The 23,826-nt window shown below is 37.8% G+C and overlaps 1 protein-coding gene across 2 annotated transcripts in view; it reads left to right on the top strand.

The window, feature by feature from the left end:
* ARHGAP28 (Rho GTPase activating protein 28) overlaps positions 1-23,826 on the top strand; it is a 74,015-nt gene that overhangs the window by 42,241 nt on the left and 7,948 nt on the right. For both annotated transcript variants that reach the window (XM_040695644.2, XM_040695645.2), the window contains exons 3-12: positions 2,041-2,258; positions 7,795-7,882; positions 9,880-10,037; positions 12,425-12,590; positions 12,705-12,796; positions 14,113-14,190; positions 17,650-17,812; positions 19,207-19,289; positions 21,098-21,295; positions 22,051-22,194. In XM_040695644.2, coding sequence (XP_040551578.1) covers positions 2,041-2,258; positions 7,795-7,882; positions 9,880-10,037; positions 12,425-12,590; positions 12,705-12,796; positions 14,113-14,190; positions 17,650-17,812; positions 19,207-19,289; positions 21,098-21,295; positions 22,051-22,194 — 1,388 coding nt within the window. The remainder of the gene's footprint in view (positions 1-2,040; positions 2,259-7,794; positions 7,883-9,879; positions 10,038-12,424; positions 12,591-12,704; positions 12,797-14,112; positions 14,191-17,649; positions 17,813-19,206; positions 19,290-21,097; positions 21,296-22,050; positions 22,195-23,826) is intronic.

Here is a 23,826-nt window from a genome sequence, read left to right as displayed (position 1 = left end):
TATTATCTGTTTATCTTCTGATGGAGCAGGATCAACAACAATGACCCTGCCGAATGACTAGCTACTACTATAAAAAATAGTATTTTTAAAAACAGTGTAGGTTTGTTCAATCTTACTTAAACTTGTTTCCATAAACCTTTTGAGGGTTTTTCTGTCGTAGCCTATGTTTGTGAGTGGCTGAAAAAGAAAAAGGGAAAAAGCCAGAGAAAACAGTCACAAGGGCGTCTGGTAAACAGACAGAATTACGTGTCTACTTTACTATTTTTCACTGCATCATAAAAACCACATTTGATTAAAAACAAAATTCTTGGAAATAATATGTCAGGATAAAAGCCAAAATTAATATAATTAGGAAAATGAAACATGAATGGTTGTGGGTAGGACAGCAGCAATCAGAAAAGAAAAGACGGCTTGTTAGAAAGAAGAGTGAGGATGGCAGAAGGACCTCAAGATCAAAACTGACAGAGGAGGAACGGAATGGCCTGTCATCCTGTCTCCACTGTGATCCTTTCTGCATCTATGATCTGTTTTGTGGCATACAGGAGTTGTCAAACCCCAGCCTAACAAAGGGCTGTCCTTTTAGAGGCAGACGTTTTTGTAGAGCTTTGTGAAGAGAAAAGGCAGTTGGCCATGAAGTCAGCGATGGCACATGTGTGCGCTCTTTCACTTGCCTCTACCAACCAAGACTGTAATTCTTTTTTTCTGTATCAAACTCTCAAAGTGAAGTAAACTGGTGTCTATCAATCTACCTGCAGTCCAATTTTGCCAGGAATAGGCAATAAAGAAAGAGTGAAAAGATGAGCATGTCATTAACGCCAGTGCTTCAAGAGGAACAGTAAGTGTATAGACAAGTTACTTTACAGAGCAGTCTTAGAATTAGACAATTTCCTCTTTGGTGTGTTTATTTGTAATACCTTTCCTGCAGTCAAAGCTGGAATACAATTACTGTTTTGACTGCTTTGTCTCAATCAGCATATTGCTGAAGCAGGATCAGTCACAGGCAGAATAAAAATGAAGGCCCTTAAAATCTCCTTTGTGATGAGAGATTTAAAAAGACTATGATTGTTTACTTTAGAAAGCAGATAAATGAAAAGGCAGTGACAACAAAAAACTACAAAGTGAGTCAGAGAAGTGTAGATTGGAAGCATCACCCTGTTCTACAGTGACAGAGAATATTCATTTAATGTAGCAGGTAGCAGTAGCAAGCTGAAACTCAAAGAAAACACTGTTTCACATTGTGTATAATCTCACTGTGTAACTGGTTCAGAAGATAGCACAAGGCAGGGCAAAAGGAGGTATTAGTCATTGATCTGGGTGTCCAGAACCCCTGGAAAGTAGAGTATTAGCCAGTCTTCAGCTAGTAAAAATCAGGATGATATCTAAAAGGTAGCTATGTCTGCACCTTGCACCTCTACCTGACCTCTTTAATACCTACCCCTACTTGGTTTTTAGTGAGCGGCTCTGGCTCTTAGTTATCGTGTCCAAATTGCTATTGGACTGTCTGAACATCAAGCTTTTCTCCATTGGTCACCTTTCCAAAGTGTTTGATTGCCTGCTGATGGAGGGTTTTAAAAGCATCTTTAATCTGCTCATTATCTGTGTGTAAACACATTGTTGTATTGTATACATTACTTCAGTATTTTTGCTTACTTAGAATACCAATTTAATTTCTACCTGCATGGCTTCCTCTGACATAAAATGGTCTAAGTGGGAACTGAGGATTCATTCTCTTGAATGAGGAGTTAGCCTTTAGCAAACTTGCTGTGTCAGGCTGCCTTCTTCACATGAAGATGTTATTGTACAGGTTAAAAACACCTTCTCTGATATTTTCCTAAACATCCCTTGTGCAGACAGTGCCAAACTGAGAGTTGGTAGTATGGTGACAAAAGCTAAATTAACTTAGAATCTTGGCCTAAGAAAGATTGGAAATGGAGCCTTCCAGAGATAAAGGCAGACACAGCAGTCTCCATGCTACCTCCCTTCCTTCCTGGCTTTCTCTCCTTCTCCATCAAGACCATGTTGTGCTCTCTTCATCCACAGAAGGGGAACTGGAGGCTGAGTGGCTGCAGGATGTAGGCTTATCTACCCTGATCTCAGGAGCTGAGGAGGAGGATGGCCAAGCCCTGCTGTCCACTCTGACCCGAACACAAGCTGCTGCCGTACAGAAGAGGTACAACACATACACTCAGACCCTGAGGAAGAAGAACAAGCACACGGTCCGGGATGTGCGAGATATCTTTGGCACCAGTGACTCTTCTGTAAGTAGCTAATGAATTCAAAAGAATGGTTTTGAGCTTTTTTTTTTTTTTTTTTTGTGAGTGTTTCACAAGTAGCCCATGAATGCTTCTTCTAGACAGGAATCTTTTCTGCTGACGGTATACAGCCAGCCAATACAAGTTCCTAACATGAAGTACAGGCTTTTAATGCTGTATTTGCTACATTTTGAGAGGAAAGGAAGAAACCAAATAAAATAGATGGCAGACAATTTTGCAGCTAACCTGCAAAACAATGTTGTATCTGTTGCCAGCCCTTCTCCTGAAACCTCCTTCCAAGACTAACATTTACTCCCTTATTTTTTGGAACTTGATGAGTTACTCTTGGCAGTCGTTCAAATTTCTTCTAACTTCTAGGGACGCTTGCTATTTTCTCAACAGTCCCAGCAGTGAAGTAAAGCTTCTCTAATGAAGCAACTGGGGTTCAAATATGCATAAGCAATTAAACACCTGCCAGCACAATTGCAACTGGTATGCTGGCAGTTACATTTCACTTACATAGCCAACAAAAATCTATTAACTATTCATTTATTTCACAGCATCAGAAATAAGCATTGCCCCTGGTGGCTTCATCCATTTTTCCCTGAGGATAGGTCTAAGAGCACCAATTCTGATCCCTTCACTGGTTGATTTAGGTGAATGCAGTCAGCCACGCAAATTCAGCCCAAAGCAAAGTTTGATTTTGGATGAGTGACTCATGATACATTATTAGGGGATCACCAATAAGCTCACAAATTCACCCTTAAAATTAAAGTTTTAATCATTACAAAAATCTAGGAAACTTTGTATCTGAAATTGTTTTATCCTTTTCTATTTGTCCTACTTTTTCCTCAAGAACTGGCATCCTGAATGAATTAAAAAAAAAAAGGGGGGGGGGAGGAAGGAAAAAATAAAATTGTAGCTGCTTAATTATCTTAAGATTAGAAAAACATAATGCATAGTGGAATTAATTTGTCTCTAGTTGAAGTTCCTTGGCTCTTTAGAGTCTCACCTCTGCGTGATAGACATATCCCACAAATATTTCCAGAAGCACCCAGTAGTTTCCTGTGGGCAGACTTTTTGCATGAGAAATGCTTAGCATGTTTGCATGAACATTGAAAAGCTGGTGCCACTTTTTATTAGATTAGCACACTTCTGCTTCAAGTATCTGTAGGCCTTAAAGCACTTATAATTTTTAATAATGCTATCAAAGCTTAAGCTTTCTAACAAATTTAAATCAGGCAAACAATCGCTGTAACTCAGATGGGCACACTATTGATCTTTTTTTGACCTGCTAATTTTTCTCTACTATTTTTCACATGCTAAAAGAATAAGAAGCTTCCCATCCATTGTCCTTTAATTCATTGTTTTACCTCAGAAATTCAGCTCTCTCACTTGTTTTGCATTCTGAGAACCTGAAAAAAAAAGACTGAAAAAGTAATTAAGACCTTTACTTCTTCCCACAAAAATATGCAGTTCTACAGGGTGCTTGCCTAAGTATTAAACACAGATAAACAAACACAGCTGCAGAAAACACCATCTCCACCCTCCAATGGACTACAAAGCAGATTGTATTTCTAAAAGCCTGCAAGGTTCCCAACACCCTTTAAATATTCCCATTAACCATTACTCCTATCTTTTCTGCTTCTTATGGGATTTAGAAAATCCATCCTAATTATAAGCTCCTCTGGGATAGATGGATGGGCGGGTGCATTTGCAGAATGAAGCAGGCCAGCATTTTAGGGGATGTTAGCTGAGATTTCCATATCCTGAGCAATTCTATGTGAGGCAATGGCAGCTAAAGCAGATCCTCACACTCAGCTGAGTCTTTGAGCATAGCGCTACAGCTGTCATAGAATCTTTTTGATGAATTGGTTTGGGAAAGTTATCTGGATTTTAAAAAAAGCTCCAAAAAAAAAAAAAAAAAAAAAACCAAGAGCAGCTGACTTTTCAGCACAACTACTGAAGAGATACTGGCATAAAGACTATACAGGAAGTTCTTTGCTCTCCTATCCTTTTTTTGTTGTTTGTTTGGGTTTTTTTTTATTTTCTTATAGGAAGTGAGAACAGGCGGGGCAGAAGTAAATGTGTTGCAAATAGCCAAACAGCTCTAATTGCTTCAGGTAACTCTATAATCCTCCCCTTTAGGGGGATGGATTTACATCTTCCCAACAACCTGAGCATTACAGGAGCTCAGAGGGATGGGACACAAGATGGATTACTCTTTTCAGTGCCTAATGATGAGAGAAGAGGTGATTAGCTCACTAGGGTCACCTGAGATGAGATTTACTGGGCCACTGAAGCTGTATAAATAGTTGACATCCCAGGGCAGGGCAAGAAGGGAGAGAGGGATGATTTTTTTATTTATTTATTTTTATTTATTTATTCATTGTCCTGAAAATGTTTGCTTGCTGGACTGTTTTTTTTTTTCCTGTTACTGCCTGGCAGCTAACTCCAGTGTGGATCACACTAAGCAAAGGGCACTAGGGCAGGAGCATTCCCTCAACAGCTTGAAGGAACGGAAGTGAAAGGAAATGAAGCTATATTTCCCTACTTCTTTTTCTACTAGGAAGGTGCAGTGAATGCTGAGGGCAAAATTCATCACATGTGGCGCTTTGCTCCTATGAAAGAACTTTGGAGAAGCACCTTTTTACAGCTGAGGTGCCTCTGCTCTACTTCAGGCAGGCTGGTATCAACAGGCTCCACTGGCAGCCATGCTGCAAAGATTCAAATTGGATGGTTTATTAATCACAGCGGCCTGATTTTCCTTACTGTTGGTTCCCTGCTGCTTCTATCAGAAGCTATCAGCTCTGCTGGCTTCCAAAGCCTAATGAAATCAGCAGCAGAATATAAATTTGTGGAAAAACATTGATTTATTATTGGAAGAAGGCGATGAAACATCATGCTCGTTAATGCTGGGATCTACTAAAACTCCTCAAGAGTTTTCTGAGAATTTTACTTGAGCAATACATGAGAAAATCATGTCCTAATTAAGGAAGAATTGCTAACTAACCCAGAACTATTTGCATGAGAAGGCAGTTGTGATGGCACCACTTGGAAATACGAATATAACTAAAGCACTGGCAATTTATATCCTCACTAGAGCTATAGGTCTACCTCTTTTGCTTTAATTTTCCTTAGCTGTAGGGCTGGCAACAGGACACTGTTGTAGGGCTCCAACGATTTATTTTTACATCTTCTACAATATGGTTAACTACTAAAGAAACGACTACCTCATCTCCATCTTTTTCTTGCTCTTCTGGTTTCCTCTTCCCATTGGAAATTCCTGTGTATGTTATGCTAGTAAGCACTGGGCTCATTTTTAGCATCAGATAATTAGAGCTTTCTATTGAATCACTTTCAGTCAGAAATGGGGATATATGAAGTCTTGCACTGAGTGGACCCCCAGCCAAATGAATAAAGTTGTCCTAATGTGGGTAAGGACACAATTTGACCCTCAGCTTTCGGCATTCATTAAGACATGAGATTCCAAAGTTTTAAAATCTTTTTTACAATACAGAACCAAAAAAAAAATCATTCATTAAAAAGATTTTATCCCTGTTATCCTAAGATTCAAAAAAAGATAGCAAATAAAAAGCTCCTGTTGGTTGCATTTGGAAGAAATTTCTACTCTTTGACTTCCAGTGCACTACACGATATTATGATGTGGAATCCTAATAACAAAATTCATGAAACTATGACAAAAGGAAAAAGAGATTTTTTTTTCTTTATATACTCTCCTTGTGAAGGCTGTGAAATGAGAGGAAGAATATGGTTTGTTTTTAAAAAAAAAAAAAATGTTTTTTTGATATCCAGCTGCCACAAGCACAAGCAGCCTTCAGGCACTGCTGAGTAAGAGGCAGAGCTGTGCTCTCAGCTCCTTTTTCCAGTCCAGCTGTGCTTAGCAGAAGCTGCTGGTGGCAGCATCTTCGCTGTTGATTTCACTTGAGTATCAATGGAGCAAGACTTTTTTCCTCAATAAAGCTGACTCACAGTGAATTTATTCTGATTCTGATTGTAAGGTCAGACATTTTGAGTAGCAAAAGTAGATGAGCCAGTTGCTTGTTTACCATTAATTCCTCCATCTGGAAGATGAATAATTACTCTTATCTTTGATTTTCTGAAATTGTAGAGGCAAGTTTTACAGACCTCTCCACTTCCATATTCCCACCTGAAATTTACATTACGTTTTTTATGTCTGAAAAACATTTGTAGACATGTTATGTGATTTTATGATGACAGCATCATACAATTCTCCGCGAAAAAAAAAAAAAAGAATCAGTGGTTTGTATGGTATACTGGCTAAGGAAGTCCGTGTGACTCAAATCCTGTTTGCTATCAAGTTCACTGGCCGTTAAACGGACTCTCTCAGAAGCGATTGTATTCATGTTACGTTTGACTTTGTTACCCAAGTAACATAAAGGATAAAACTGAGTAAAACAACTGTACCCTTATTTCAGGTTTGTGATTGGAAAAGCTGCCTGCCTCTTAAACATGTGACATTTTTTATCAGGAAAAGACAATAAATACTGCCCTGAGGCACTGCAGCTTTGTGATAAAAAGCCAATGTAGCAATTTAGAGAGCAATTTAAGAGCTGCTGCTCCAGCCTCATAGGGGCTCTTAGCTGTGAGTTCATCAAGTCAGGGGCTGCCCCATAAGACTCAGGGTTGAGATGCAGCAGATTTCAGGCAGGGGTCCCTAAGTAGGAAACAAAGGACAGCCGAATAAAATACGTATAAGGCTGGCTGGGAGCACTGTAGTGGTTTTCACTCAATATCATTCAGAGCATTTTTAAATTATTGCCTTTTTTTTTTTACCAAAAAAAGTGCAGGTGGGATGCTACTCTCCATATACACACACACATACTTGGATTTGTCTTTATCAGTCCCAAACCTGTCAAGCACAAGGACAAGTCCAAGAAGACAGGAAGAGGTGATTCTGCCTGGATGTCACCTCGAACTTCAGAGCTCTTTCTCCACAATGCTGCACATACATACTTCCCCCATTTTCACACAGTGCAGAATGGTTTCTGCAGTAGAAAGATGAAATTAATGTCTTTTTTTTCCCCTCAAAACAATTTTTTGTTCTCTGATAAAGTGTTAGCATATAACCTATTGGTGGAGTACAGTCCAGTGTCTGCCAGGTGCTTGGGATGCTCAGCATGTGTCAGTGTCCGCAAGAAGATTTGTGAGCAAAGTGATTAAAAACAGGATGAATTACAATTTGACAGGGATCTTTCGCTTAGTACAGTTACGTACAGCAATTCATTTAGCTAATTTCAGTTATTATGTAGTGCAGGACTCATTAGCTACAGTGAGCTGCAATATCACTGACCTCAACATGATCCAAATCTGTGCAGCCTGGGGAAGATTATTTCTCAGGCTCAGTTATGAAAAATGTACTCTGGCAAATCACAACACGTTGTTTAAACTTGGCAAAGAGTGTAAGCTGAGAATGATTCACTGTTTCTTAAACTGTAGCAGTTTCTGTCCATAGTCATTGACTTTCACTGTAGTCTGATCATTTTTCCTTGCCTATCAGCCCACATTTGAGACAGTTCCAGTGTCACCAGTTCCTTCTAATGGTATCCAGCTTCCTGGGCAGAAGCCAGTTTGGAAATCAGTTAGCTGTGAGTATGCCAATGTGTAATCAGTGTTCACTTCCTCCTAGAAAAATGATAGACAGAGAGATCCTTTTGTGGTTCTGAGGTTAGACCCCTCCTTCATGTTAGGGTTATGCTGCATATATTTTCTTAGAATGGTTTTCAGCTTATTGTCATGTAGGAACCAAAGTTTTCCATTCAAGACTGGTGTTGTACAGACACAGACTGCTGCCTCTGAGGTGTCGACATCTAAAATGTACTGATCATTGCAAGTTTGGGATTGTGAAAGTAACGTTCAAACAATATGGTGCAGAAGTTGCCCAAAATACATCAACAGTGTATTTTCTTGCTAAGAATCATAACAAGATGCATGTATTCTCCACATTTCTTCTCCAGTACTGCAGATATTGTAATGTTAGAAATCATCATTTTTCTAGATCTCCCCTATTATTCTAGTTCACCAATGGTGTCAGTTTGGACATCCCTTAAACACTTTGCCCTAACAGTTATTGACAGTGCTAGTGGACATGATAGCTCTGTTTTACTTGTTTCTTCGATTAGCTGTCAGTGGCCTTCCAAGGCAATGTCCATCTTTTGTTTTGGAAGCGCTTTCCATAATCATTGTTCAGGGCTTAACTAAAGGATAATTAAAAGTATTAATTTATTACTAGTATAATTATATTAAATTTTATGTGTGTGTGTATATATATATAAAACAGAGCTTCTAAAATAGTTCCTTATATATTTACCTTTCTATATAATGCCACAGACATCATTTATCTTGATTGCACAGCCTAATCATTTCACTATTCTGCTGGTACCTCTGCCCTGCAAGTAGTTGTATTAGAACAGACAGGAGAACAAACAGCTAGGGCTATGGGAGAGGGTCTGTGGTCTGGGAATGCTTTGTAAAATCCCTTGTCCATTGGGTAACATCTATGACCATAGATCAGAAACCATCTAATAACGTACCCCACTTTTTCATACCAGAATTTCCAAACAAAGTTTCTCACAACAAAATGTGTCACAAAAGATGATTAAGTACCTTCATCTGTAAATCCAGTTATTCAAAAATCATGGGGCATGAACATGTTTATAAAATGTGTAATGCTTTTGAGTTCAACTTCTGATTTCCACGGCTTTTGAATGCAGTTGGGTTACATTAGTAAAATCTTCTCTGCAGTCCTGGGGGCTGAAATTTGATATCCCTTTTAATGAAAACCATTATACTGTACCAATTGTGTGAGTCCAGGAGCTGGACTTTAATAAAAAATGTAGAATTGCCCTGAAATGTGAGAGATGAGTCATTAAAGTTGACAACACTGGAACACAAGCCTGTAACCACACTTTGGATTCCATGACAATAGGATATTTCTGTACTTGACTGTACTGATTTCAGAAATTTTCCTTTGGCCTCTACTAATTTCAGGAGTCAATTGAAGTTTAAAGTAGAGCAGTAAGTAGAAATAGTACTTTTCAAATGGTAAGAAGATTGTACAGTGGGTCCTGCTTTGATGCTACACACCTGAATGAGCAGCTGTGAGAAATTTGTGCATGTATGTATGTGACCATGTAAAATATATGCACAATGTCTCCTGATTGTAAATAAGTCAACAGTGACCTGAAAATCTGTGTCAACAGCTTTTTTTTTTTTTTTTTCTGTCAGGAACTTTTGGATTTAATTGTTCATTACACAAGTGCCAGCAGTTTGCTGGCCTAGATAGACAGGGATAGAGTACAAAAACTTGGTAATTCCTGATAAACAGGAAGTTACAGCTTGACTATCTTTCTCACGAAAAGCAACATGTAAAGTAATCTAATGTGAAAATAGGGATTTTACTTCTAAGGGGTTATTTCCTCCAGACAAAACAGGAATGTACTGTGTTTTACACTGAAATTCCTCTTTGAAGCACTTCCTTTATTACTTTCTTAAGACTTCTGTCTTCATGGTTCAATTTTTTAATGTCTCTGTCCTGAATGCAAGTATACATTCAGGGTTCATATGTGGTTTCCCTTATTTTCAGCTAATAGCTGTCTAGACTGTGGACTAGATAAAGGCAGTTCGTCTATAACAGAAGAGCTCTCCTATGAGGTCTCTTTCTCAGAATCCATTACAGTCCTCCCAAAAACCCGAGAGTGGACAAAGAGCCAGAGGTTCAAAAAGGAAGACTCTGCTTTGCCAGTAAGTTTGTTTTCTATTTATTTCCTCAATTGTTTTTGTTGGGTTTTTGTTGTTGTTGTTGTTGTTGTTTTGTATCTTTTGCCTACTAATTTCCCGCTTTATATCCTTGGCACCTTGGAGGCTGTTAAAGAACATTAGCTGGACTTTGCTATGTGTGCTTTATATAGAGCTCCTGCCATTCTGCCATACGACTGATTCCCAGATGGGCACAAGGGTAAACAGGATATTCAAGCCTCATTTTCAGTTGTACCCATGAACATGGGTAACTGAATCTACAAATAATGCATCACCTGCACATCAAAAATGAAGACCAGTTACTGGCACTAATACTAGCAATCATTTTATTACTGATCAGCTCTCCTATTTTATTCCCCCACAGATTATCTGCTTTTATTGACACATGGATTTAAAATTGCTACACAGATAAAGGGGGAAAAAGCAAGGCTTAGTCCTGCAGCAGTACTGATTGCCTCCTATCAGTACTCAGTGCAATTACACTATAGGAGATAACATATGAATGAAATGAAGGGAAGTTTACCATGTTGTATCATCCAACAAGACCTACATAAGCGGTCATGTCATTTTCCGGAATTATCCCTTGAATTCAATAGATAATTTCTTATTTCCATCTGTCCTTAGAGCTTCCCAGAGATTTGAATTTGTGCTCCAGATACCACCTTTTTGGTGAAATGTAAGAAATAGCTGTAGATTATTTGGAAACGTGCTATCCACACAGGCACTGAATTCTCTGAGAATTATCAGTGTATCCATCTCAGGCGCCACCAAGGAAGAAGCAGAAATGCAGAAGCAAACTTCCTTGTTGAAACCAAACAGGCTGCAACTAGTGTGAAATTCATTTGCTTTAGTGTGTCTCTTTTTCTTGTTTTGGAGATAATTTGGCATCCAGTGGAGAATAAGGTTATCTCTACATTCATCGTAATTCTCACAAACCAAAGTGGAGCTAAAAAGGAGTAGCTAAATACTTAATACTAAATACTTAAGCTTCTACATCTTCCACATAATTTTGGTTGCATTATTAAGTCTCAGCATAAGAGTAACAATGGAATTACTGCATCCTGGGGATGGAATATTCTGATCTAAAATGCCTCAGAAATCCGGCAAATACATTATTTTATCCCCTGCACTCTTTCTCCCCAAATTGAAAAGCCTTGTGCAATGCAGTTTAGGAAGCCTAAATCTATGTGATCTATGTGTCCTTTGTCTTCTCTTACTTTTGAAATCTGGTGGAATTTTTTTTCTTGCCTTTTTCTTAATAGGTTTGATTAGCTTCATCTAAAGATACATTAGGCCCAAATTTGTTTAAAAATGAGGGAACTGGAATGAAATCTCCAGGAGCAAAACCCTCTTAAAAGTTGGGTTTCTATTCAGTCCTCTAAAGGAAGGAGATGATTTATAATGCTATTTACTTGTACTTCTGACTAATAATTTATTGTTTGAATTTCAACTAAACCAAACTAAAAAAAAAAAAAAAAAAGAAACTAACAAACAAACAAACAAAAAAAAACAACAACCTCATATAGTACCAAAGGTCCACAGTGCTTTGGAATGCATGCCTTATATTGTATTTTGTTACTATTTCTAGCAATCAAGTCAAAAACTGATGAACGTTTTTTCTTTCTGACATTTGTACAAATGCCTATGGCATGATGCAATGCTTCTGGCTCTGGTTCATGACAATGCAGTTTCTAAAATATGTAGACATCTTCATGTACCCCAGTATTACTAAGTATTTTTTAGTTTAAGCCTATTCAAATAAATTGTTTCTTAGCTGCTTTTTCTATGCCAAAACAATTTTTAAGTACTAAAAGCTACCAGTAAAGAATTGCCTTGGCATGAGAATAAGTGGTTTTACTCCTGGGTTTTTCTTCAGATGTTTAGTCTGAACTCCCCTTTAAAAAACTCATAAATTAATAGAAACATGCAGAATATAAATGTATTCATCCATCCCCATCACCAATGGATATACAGCCATATCCATGATGAAATGTGTCAGCTCTTTCAGCAGCGTTCAAAGACAGTGTGGGAGAGGAGGAAGCAAAGCAATGTTATATTCTTCTGAAACTGGACAGAAGTTTAGTTAGCACATAGCTTGTTCTTCCAGACTGGATTGCAGTCAGGGTACTGAAGTTAAGACCTCTGCCCCAGTGACACCAGCTGAACTATAAAGGAACACGATAAGCAAGAGGGTTGATTACCGTTCAGATGGATGCAAACTATTTCAACCTACGAGGCTAAAATATGGAGTTGTGGTTCAGCTCTATGGTGTTAACTGACTTCTTCTCAAATATGGGCATCTCTTTTAAAACAAACAAAAAAAATGTGCATAATTCTAGTGCAAATTAAGATGCAGTTCATCTCTACTGTAGAAATTCATTGTTCGGAAAAGCCGATTTGGACTGACAGAGGTTGGAGATCTCTCTCCTGAAGACATGAAGAAGATCCGCTACCTCTCCCTGATTGAGCTAACAGCCTTCTACGATGCCCTGGGTGTGGAGCTGAAGAGGAACCGTGCGGAGAGAGTGCGGAGACGAGGTACTGTACCATGGCATCTGCATGGCGGCCACCTGGGTGCTGCTCAGCAGTGATAGGAAGACACATATGAGGCTGTATTTGCTCACTTTCACGTGTGTTGTTGTTGTTTTTAAGAAAACGGTCTTTTTGGAGTCCCCCTCACAGTGCTTCTGGAGAATGATCAGAAGAAGGTTCCTGGAATAAAAGTTCCTCTCATTTTCCAAAAGGTGAGTATAATACAGTTTGCTCAGTCACTAAGATTGGCATTTCCATCATTCACGTTGGCACCTAGAACACAGATCAGATAAGAAAAGATGCAAGCTTTACAATTTTCAGGGTGTTTTCTATAGATTTCTGCATGCGTTTTCTGTAGATTTCTGCGTCTTTTGTGTTTTACCTACAGTGGGAACCTCTTTCCATTTTTGTAATTATATGCTACCATACAGGAAACCTTGGAAAGCAAATGTCAGGCTTACTGTTTCTCTTTCTCATTAAATGAAACAGGCATGCAAGATTGTGTGTGTGTGCGCAGAAGCAGCAGAAATGAGTTCTCTCAAGAGTTTTAATTTCATGTGAATTTGAACTGAAGAGGTCATTAGCTATTATTTCTAGACTGGATGTCAATGTGGTATCTTCTCCTTTGAGGCAATGTCATTTATATAGGTCTTTTGACAGAGCAGTGACAACCAGCAGATATCTTGGAGATGTATACACAGACACAAGCACACATGCAATAACAAGGACTTGAAACTCCAAAAAATGTTCCTGTAAATACTGAGAAAAGAGGAAGTGGCATGGAGTGTCAGGGGAAAAAATGACAGAACTTGAATATTTACATAACTTTGCAATGCTTGGCTCCTCTGTCAAGTTACTATTGGATATTGAAGAATAGAAAAGTACAGCTGGTACTGAAAATCCAGAGCTATGTAAATAAATGCTAATAAATTATTTTTGGTTGTTGTTTATTCTCAATCTTGTTCAATCAAAATATTATTTTTTAATAACAAGTTAGAGTGCAAAGCATATTTCTGTATTCACAGAAATTTCAAAATAAAAATATCTCGTGATCATTTTCTAATTGGAATTCTTAGGTCACAGAAGCACATGTTATCTATAATCCATTCCACTGTTCTTCTCAGGGAGAAGCCTAAGCATTTCTCAGAGGTTAAGTTTTCTTCAAAACACCACTTTACCCTGTGTAACCTAATATATAGTATATAAATATATTAATAAAAGAGCGTATACATTTATATGTTACTTGTTCTATAGCAGTGTCAAGTGTCACATCAAGGACAGAGGTGCTTATTGTATTATCAGTTTTCTGTACTCTCTATACATCAGATTTCAGAGTCAGAAATACAGAGATTGAATTAGGAAGGCTTACTTACCTAAGCTTGTTTTCATTAGCAGACTATGTTATAAGGTTTTGGGGGTTTTTTGTTTTATTTTGTTTTCAGGTTTGTTTCAAGTGGACGTATTAAAAATCGTTAATGGCATTTTTAAATACTTCTGAGTATTTTCCTGGGGTTTGCCTGTTTTTCAGTTGCTGCTCAAGCTTGAGGAAACTGGTTTAGAAACTGAAGGAATTCTTCGAGTGCCCGGATCTGCCTCCAGGGTTAAGGTAGATGTCTGTGCCAGTTTCCTGTCTCATGGATCACAGCTTCAATGTCAAATAACACAGCACACACAAATGCACACTGCACAGAAATAGTGGTGTGTGTAGATCAACATTTCCAGCTCTATCAGTGAAAGGTTAAATTAGTTCCTGGGAACCAATAAATCACAGAGCGTGTGGTCTATTGCTTTGCATTTGGTAATGTTCTATATAAAGCACAGTCTTGACACTGAATTGAGCTGAACACTGAGTGATCTTTTCAGTTTATCTCTGTCATCCAAAATTGCTGCGATCTTATCTTCTTCTTAATTTATTTCAGAAATACAGACTTGCCAACTGAGCTAACTTAAGATAAAGATCTTATTCTATGTCACTTTACCATTTTTTTATGCCATTTTATTTCTCATTTGTCTTCTGTGATCTTAAAATTTCATCTTCCATGTGAGAGAAATTTGGCCTGTGATCACTGTTTGGCAGCCTAGAATGCTGTATTTTCACAGGCTATTTACAGGCCATGAACACAGGCTATCTGGTGCCCAATAACCTTGGCTCTGCCACTGCAGAACAGTAACACTTGGAAATGTTTCTTCCGATTAACTAAATTCTAGGAGCTGGAAGCTGGAGCTGTGAAATTGTTAGGAAATTAAGTTGGGTTTTTTTTTTCTGGGTTTAGTAGTGTCTACCTTATTTCCATTGTCTTTTCATCTATGACTTGATGGTGTTTTCTTGCATGTTTATGAGCGTGGATAGTGACAGGACAAGGGGGAATGGTCTTAAACTGAGACAGGGGAGGTTTAAGTTAGATATTAGGAGGAAGTTTTTCACACAGAGGGTGGTGACAACACAGGTTGCCCAAGGAGGTTTTACATGCCCCATCCCTGGAGGCATTCAAGGCCAGGCTAGATGTGGCTCTGGGCAGCCTGGTTTGGTGGTTGGCGACCCTGCACATAGTGGGGGGGAGGTTGAAACTAGATGATCATTGTGGTCCTTTTCAACCCAGGCCATTCTATGATTCTATGATATGATTCTATATTTTTGCTTTTTTTTTTTTTTTTTTAATCTGATTCTAGCAATTTATAACAGTAACTTCCTATTTTCACTTTCTCATCTTCAAGATAACTAGTCTTGTTTTCTGAACATAGCAGGAAAGCTCAAAATCTCAAAATGGTAGTAAAAACACAACTAATAAAGTTAGAGATTACTAAACATTGATGGGCTAGAGATCATCAAGAAGAAGCAGCATATGAAAAGCGCCAAAGACAGTCAGCAGCATCCCAACTCCCTTTGACACTGGATTTATAAAAGAAGAGAGCTCCTAATTTGGCCTGTGCTTTTTGGCTTCCTCATTTTTTCACAAAAATTCTTGAAGTATTATTTCACACAATCTTAAATTTCTCTGACGTCTTTGGAGAGATTGCACAGCAGAGCTCTGCCCTACCTAATTAATGACTTTCTTATTTTTTGCACATATTGTTTTTTGACTTGTTCACTCCTTATTCACTGCCTTTACCCAAGGAGACTCTCTGACATATGAGTTTATCTATAGCTATCTGGTATTGAGTGTCCACCTAAACATTTTAAATTATTTGAGTTTTGTCTTCATTTAAGTCTGTCCAGAAACCCAACCAGCAAGAGAAATGTTTTTTCAAAGCAGATCCAGATTTCATTCTTCAAAGCCTTCATACATTATTATGACATTAGGATTTGAGGACATTCCAATTTTATTTCAGTCTTGTTTTGAGAAAGAGAAGGCATATGGAAGTGATTTAAGGTTACTCTTCTATAAAACAAAGGATAGAAGAAATAAACACAACTTTTCCTCTAATCTAATTTGTAATGAAAGCTCCAGTGAACAATAATCTACAGTTCGATCAGCCATAGGAAAAAAAAAAAGTGACCAAAAAGTATTTAAAAGCACTTAGATATGTGTGTGTATTAATATATCTATATATAAGCACCAGTGTAGATATATATGTACACATATGTGTTTGTGTTCCAAAAATCTTGCTTTTAACTTTAACTCTTTCTCAGCAGAAAAAATGTTGAGTAGTTCTTCTCTCCTCTTGTGATTTTGATGAGTTGAGGAGTTCTGTTCCACATTTCCCACTCAGTTACCAAAAGAAAAGTTAATTCAGGTGTTTGTGTGGATTATGTGCAAAGGATGTGAATGGAGGAAGCTGAGATAGCTTAGATTATAACCTGTAAAATGTGCTAGTAAAAATGAGATTGTAACATTATATACCAAATCCTGAATGACCCTCTATTTCTGTTTCTGCCAGACATTTCACTTCATTATGTGTGACCATATTTGATATGTAATTTCCTTCCATTCATGTGAGGCGTGGTAAACAGAATCCATTTTTCAGAGCTTTTCTGTGCAATTGGATTATTTTTATTTATTTTTATTTATTTTTTGTATAGTAGGAATGTACATTTGACAAAAACATGTCCTGAAACCTGAATATCAGCAACAGATACATTTTGTCAAAAATAGTCTCACAAAGAAACATTAACAGACTTCCTATGGGTAAGGCAGTGTTTGGCCAGTAATAATTGTGAAAGCTGTATTATTCATGGCTAGCTTTACAGTAGAAAAAAAAATACTTCAGTCTTAGCTAGCCAACAATTTTTTATGGAGTTTTCGTTTTCCAAACAGTGATCTGTATCTGAAGCCAAATTCTGCTTCTTCTAGGAACCTTATAAAATATTTCCCACTCGTACGCAGGTAAAACATCAATTTGTTACCTTCCAGAGCTTTGTTATAGAGCAGAATGGTAACGCTGGACAACAGGAGTAACTGAGCACCCAAAATAATAGAATCAATTTTATCTATCTATCTGAGCTTTCTCTTATGTTTTTGAGGGGTTTGTTGTTGTTTGTTTTGTTTTTTTTGGGGGGGGCATGCATCAAGTGCAGGCTTTCTGAAAGTAATGAGATCACTACAAAGTGATCAAATTTACTTGTGGCTATCCTAAGACAAAGCATCTTTCTGAAGACAAGAAGGCCTGAATTTCAAACCATTCACTAACAGCCCCTTGGCTGAAATGCCAACAGGTTGTCTAGCAGTTTCACTGGCAGAGAAGACAGACATGCGAATCCTTTGTGATATAAAAAAGGTCAAAACCTCTGGATGAGTACTTGAAACAAAAAGAAATAATGTGCTAAAAATCCTACTAAACAATGTGCAAAGTTGTCTTGCTTTAAAGGAGTTCAAATGTGTCACTGGTGGAAATCTAGCTATGGCAAACCAAATTTAACCTGCCTTTCAGAATAGACCCAGGAGTCTCACTTGTTAACTGTCTCTAAACTCCACGTGGCTATACCTGAATCACAACTGGTTTAGAGCTATTTTAATTCAATTGTGGTGTAAATATGTCTCCGGTTTGTAAAAGGTTTTCTGAAGTGATATCAAACTATCAGACCAGAAGCAATATCTGAGAGTCAGTTGTTCCTTTTTTCTTTCAGAATCTCCATCAAGAACTTGAGGCAAAATTTTATGAAGACACATTTGACTGGAATCAAGTACGAAACAACGATGCAGCAGGACTGCTTAAAATGTTTATAAGAGAACTCCCAAGTCCACTATTCACAGTGGAATATCTGCCTGCTTTCATCACCTTAGTGGAAAGTAAGTAAAAAAAAAAACGGGGGGGCTCATTCAACTTTCAACTGAAGTAGAAAGACAAAAGTCCCACTGCCCCGCCTAAGCATTTAATTTGTCTGCAAGGTTTCCTTTTGAAAGAGAAAAAAAAATCTGCATATTTAGCAGATATTGCTATATTCATACCTATAGTACTCTGTGAGTGACACAACTGTTTAATGTGAAGTTTGAAACCTGTGAGCAAACAATGATTGAGCAATATCTTTTATATGCAGTCTAATTGACACAAAATACAGATTTCACAAATGAAATTTTCTGCAAGGTAACATCAAGCCACTTCCCTTTGTTTAATATACTATTAGCTCTATTTTACTTTTCCTGAAGTTTATGCTGAGGTCAGAATATTCATACAAAATGAGTGTGGTCATAGATGGCCTCAGGCAACCTCATTTTGTTTTCAGCATACACACCCTGAAAATACACCCTGTGACATTTACAGCACATTTTGTTCATTTCTCTTCCAGGAAGAATGCAGTAGTACCTTGCAATACCTATTCACTATTTGTAAATTCACTTGAGCAAGGACAGAATGAGACTATCAATCAGGATAGTTAATTTATTAGGCAGATTAGTATAGAAAATTCTGAATTTTCACATAAGATTGCAGCCAAATTTTCATTGTCTCCAGTGAGGTAGTTTTAAAGGTCACAGAGAGGTGATGATCCCTTGCTGCAACCTTCACATACTTGAGTAGGCTTCTTATGAGTCCCAGATTGCATGCAGTGAAGAATACTTTCTAATGTGGAGATGACTGAACAGGAGGTATCTGAGCAAAATAGAGTTACTGTATTGCCACTGACAATATCAACACAACACCTTTATTTTCCCCACAGCCTCACTCATCTACCTAGAATGGAAGTGAAGGATAGATTTAGTATGCATCCTTTCCATCCTCTCTCCAGCTCTAGTGACCACTGCACTGAATGAATAGTTGCCAACTGTTGAAAATATGATCGTATTTTGTAACAAGCATTCGCTTAAAAATGGTAGTATGAAGAATTTCTGAAAATAAATATCTATTTCTATTTGGAAGAGGGGAAGAACCTCATCCATGTACAACACATTATGACTAGGACATCAGAGAGAAACTGGCTAGCACTGAAAAATATTGGCTATTTTTTATTTAGAAAGAGATTTATATAGTCTTTGTCTCCCTCTCTGTCAAAGATCCAAGATGATGAAGAGAAAAAAAAACAGTGTGCTGATTTTATATTTTAGAAAGAAATAATTTATAATTAATATCTAAACATGCTTGTCTGAACTGGCCTGTGGCCGCTGTGTTTCTAGAACTTCTGGCCAACTAGGTTTTTAGAACAAACTGTAAATGAGATTTCAAATATATTAATTATTCATGTTCTTAGAAATCCCCAAGATCAAGTTACAGCTTCAAGCTTTGCATCTGTTGATCATGCTGCTGCCTGAAGCCAACAGGGACACAGCTAAGGTGAGTCTGTTGTTTTACTATCACCTGCCATCTGTGGTGCCTATGACTTTTAAATGAGAGACATTTTTTCTTTCATAACAGTCAGTGTTCAGATGCTGCACTGTGAAAGCTCTTGTCTGTGTTTCTTGTAATTTTCTTGAAGAGCTGATCCTATTCCCTGGCGGGCATTTCCTTTACAAGAAATTAGAAACAGTTACTGAAAGTATCCAATTCCTTGTGTTAGCTCCCGGATGCCATTTATTCTGAGGCCTATCCAAAGAGGTGATACTTGGATTCTTAGGATGAAGTTCAGTTTCTGAGGTTACTGTATACCTGAAAATTCTCTGGGCTGAAACTGAAAGAGAAGCTGTCCCCCTCGCCCCCAGGAACTCATCTAGGGTAACCCCAAGGGCTGAAAGACTTCCAGTCTACTGAACTAGTGTGGAGGAGTTAGTCCAAAGTAAAACTCCCTGAAATGAAAAGCATAGATGTCAGGGACTCAGCCTCAGCTGGTTTGCTTCACAGTACTCACATCCATTTACCACTCTGACTTACAATCACAGAGGCTACAAGCATTTTGAGTTCTTTGCAGCTCCCAGATCTACTTGGAGGTATGTCCTGACCCTAGGAGATGCTGGTTGGGTCTTTGGACTTGTTTCCACTTAAAGAAAATCTGGTTGAATTAGCTGCCTGGGAACCACAGAAGTTCCCTCAGGTCTTCTGCTCATCAAGACTCTGGAGGTCCTCAGTTCCAGAAGATCTCTTGTTGGCCAGTTTGGATATAGTTTATGAAACTAGGTACCTTCTCTGTCAAAAGCAATTAATACATGTAGGACATGAATAATGACTCAATTTAAAATGCTTGAAGGTCTTTTAAGTCCACTGTGAACAATGAGGATTATTTCTTATATCAAAGTTCATGCTGGTATGGAGAAGTATATATAAAACATTATAGGAGATTAGCTTTAATTATTGCTAGACTTTTAAGCAAAAATAGAAATGATTATAGAAATGAAGTAGTGTCCCTTCTTGCAAACTATAATGATAATTAAGAAATTTCTCCAGTATATTTTCTGTTCTGTAGTTATTTTGTTTGTAAAAATGTTTCAATTGCAACATTGGGGTACAAAGATGATGGTTTTAATGGTGTCTCAAAAGGACTCACTGGCAGACCCCAACTCTAAGCACAAATGCAATCCATCCTATTTAGTCAGTCACATAAAATTCTGAATAAATTGCCCAAAAATGAAACATTTCCTTTTATTCTACGATGCATGGGTAAAAGTGACATTAAAGAACAACCACTAAGCATTTCTTGCTTTCATTATCCCAGAACAAAAGTCTGGGGATTGCTGACAGAAATACCTCAGATTATATCACATATGGCACTGGTGTATGTATGAGGAGAGGCCCATCACCCTGATGATTGAAACTGAAGAGCCTTGACAAGATACATCAAAACTGACACCTTGAAATCTGTGAAGGAATTAAGCTATTTCCTTGCAGCAATGCTTTATCTTTTCTCTATTACAGAGTTCAGAGACAGAACTTACTGCAGACACTCTACTTGACTTTCACTGGTTTTGGTATCATGCCCTAAGTGGTACAGAATTTGTTATAGTATATTTTAATGAACTATATCTCTGTGATTGATGGGTGGCTGTGCCAGCAAATATCACAGTAATTCAAATTATAATGCAAAATCCCCTGAATTTCACCTCCAAGTGGATGCATGGCATCTTTCTAGCCATATTTGTTGTGTGTTTGAAAACGCTGCAATGAGGTAAAATATTTTGTGAGACTGAGCATAATAACTGTTGTTTTTCCAGGCCTTCCTTCAGTTCCTGAAGAAGGTGGTTGCTAATGAAGGGAAAAATAAAATGAATTTGTGGAATGTTTCTATGATTGTTGCACCAAACCTCTTCATCTACAAAGGGAAACGTGCAAACCAACAAGAAATGCAAGCAGCTGCCACCACTGCACACATTGTACGGCTTTTAATTCGGTACCAGGATATCCTGTGGACAGTAAGTAATGCTGGTTCCCTCTTTCTGGCTCCAGTATGGGGAATGATTTTGCTACACATGTAGATCTGTAAAAATCAGAGTGAACTGGCCTTCCTACATGAAATTTAGCTGTTCTTTAGAAACTAGATGAAATCTCACATACTTGGAATGAAATAAAGTGGCAGATGCCTCTGGAAGACTTACGTTGCCTAAGACATGCTCTTTATCATAAATTACCCTCTAGAAGTATCTAACACCAATGTTTATATTTATAAATATATATATATATTTGGTTGGACTTGATGATCTTTAAGGTCTTTTCCAACCTGAGCAATTCTGATTCTATAGGAGAATGTATAGGAGTAAGATCTCATCTGGATGCCTAGGTGAGACTTGAAAGGAGTGAGACTTAAAAGACTTCTTAAAGTCTAGTCCATAGTAACATGGACCAAAGGTACATACCACTTGCTGACTTCTGAAAGTTAGTATGATATTGACACACTCAACTCTTTTCTGCATGCCAGAATTTTTGGGGATTACGAAAACAGCCAATTAATAACGTTCCTCTAACAGCAAATACTGCTAAAAAATTGATATGATATGAAAGATGAGTCATATCACTAAAGGTGGATTGTTAGAGAGAGCTGCTAATCCTATGTATTTTTCTGGGAACAGAGCTTCTGATGCATTCAAATTGGCAACCTTATAAAAACCAAACACCAGTTGTAGGGGGGGAAATCTACTGCCTATTCTCAGCTTTGGTTTTCTTCCTTTAGGTTCCATCCTTCCTGATTTCCCAGGTGAGGAAAATGAATGAGGCAGCAATAAACAACAGCAAGAGGCAGCTGATGTTTGACAAAGGAGTGAGAAAACTTCTAAGGAGAAAGACCATGGAGAGAGAGAGACCTGAAAGACCAGAGGTGTGATAAAAGTATAACATCTTCAAGTGACAGCCTTCATTAATGTTCCTCCTCTCTTCTCTCTTAAAAGCATCTGGGAAGTGGGGAGGAAATTCCTATAGAAGTATATAAAGCTATTGCTTCTTTAAATATTTCCTCAAATTTTATTTCTATTCTGCTAAGTGCCCTCACCTACAATTAGTTAGACCTACGTCAGACCTTTATTCTGCTTTTCTCCTTAACTCTACTCAGTCTGCCATACAAGCCATGCTCTATCCCTTTTTAGGTGGCTGACCTAAGTTTGCTTATTGCATCTCATTTACCATATAGGCTCTCTTACTCACAGCAGTGACTGTCAACATGATTTGCATGTGCAGTCCCTCGTACAGCAAGGAACTTCCTCTCAAGTAATTATGGTTGATGTAGATAAATTCTTCAACTGTATTTAAATGAAATACATTTTAGTAGGGAAAAGCAGTATGAGTGAATGTGTTAGAACAGTGGGTTTAATATAAATCTTTATAACACAAAGTCTCTTAACTCTTCAGTGAGACAGCAACTTGTGTATTTTGCCATAGAAAATAAGCTTATTTGGGAGCTGTCTTGAAAGACATGCTTCCTAGTCTAATATTTTGATAAGACAAAGCACTGGGGACTGACAGAAAAAGTGATGCAGGCAGAAGAATTTATAGGAACTCAAGCTATAGACTGTTACACATGCATGTTGGTTTTATACCTGTTTTATAAGATGATCATTTATGGACTGTCCTTTATGGCAATTATCTGCAGATATTCTACAAGTACATGAATCTGTAGCTGGGTAGAAGGATGGTCCATATTAGGAGTAGATACACTTACCCATGCCCCAGTCCAGGATACTCAATAATTTTCTCCTTGCAAATTTTGGTTTTACAGTTCTGCACTAACTTCCTAAGCAGAAAGAGAACAGTTTGCCTAACAGAGGCACCAAAGCTAGGTCTAAATTTTAAGCATCTGACAAAGTAGTTGGCCTCAGGTCTTTGTTGGTGCTCACCACAGTAAGTGGTGAGAGGGGGACACAGTGGAAGATTTTCAGAGCTCTAAATCCAGCTCAGGCTTAGGAAAGTCTGATACAAAGATCTTCTGGAGGTCTTAAAGCCACCAGCTTTTCTCCATTGACTGAATATGGAGTTTAATTTGATGAATTCTACTTCAATAGACAGGACCTAAGATGAACATACAGTTTAGGTGTAACATATAAATCGGGCAACACAGCAACTTGTGCACACAGAAAACCTTTATGTCTTTTCATGGTCATTTGAAAGAATGGAGATTGGTGAATTAGAAGAGTAATCAAGGAACTGGTAGAGGTGCCTATAGATATTGAAGAATAGGGTGGAAGAAAAAGAAGAAAAAACAGAGTAGGAAGTAGTGACATTAAGAAATTGCAAGAAATAGAGAAGAAACCTAACATAGACAAAAGATAAACTGCAAAAGAAAATGTCTGGGTAAAATAGAAAGAGAAAGGATATGTTATGAATGGTGAATCCATGCTAAATCAACTTTTTGAAAATCTCATTTGCCAGCACTGACTGAAATGTACTGTGGGAAGGACACACATTTATGACACAGATGCAGATGTAGGTATTTTTTAAAAATGTTGGTATAGGCTGC

The sequence above is a fragment of the Gallus gallus genome, chromosome 2 (genome assembly GCF_016699485.2).
Source record: "Gallus gallus isolate bGalGal1 chromosome 2, bGalGal1.mat.broiler.GRCg7b, whole genome shotgun sequence".
Lineage (NCBI taxonomy): Eukaryota > Metazoa > Chordata > Aves > Galliformes > Phasianidae > Gallus > Gallus gallus.
Note: the sequence above shows the minus strand (reverse complement) of the source record. Positions and strands in the feature narration are given on the sequence as shown.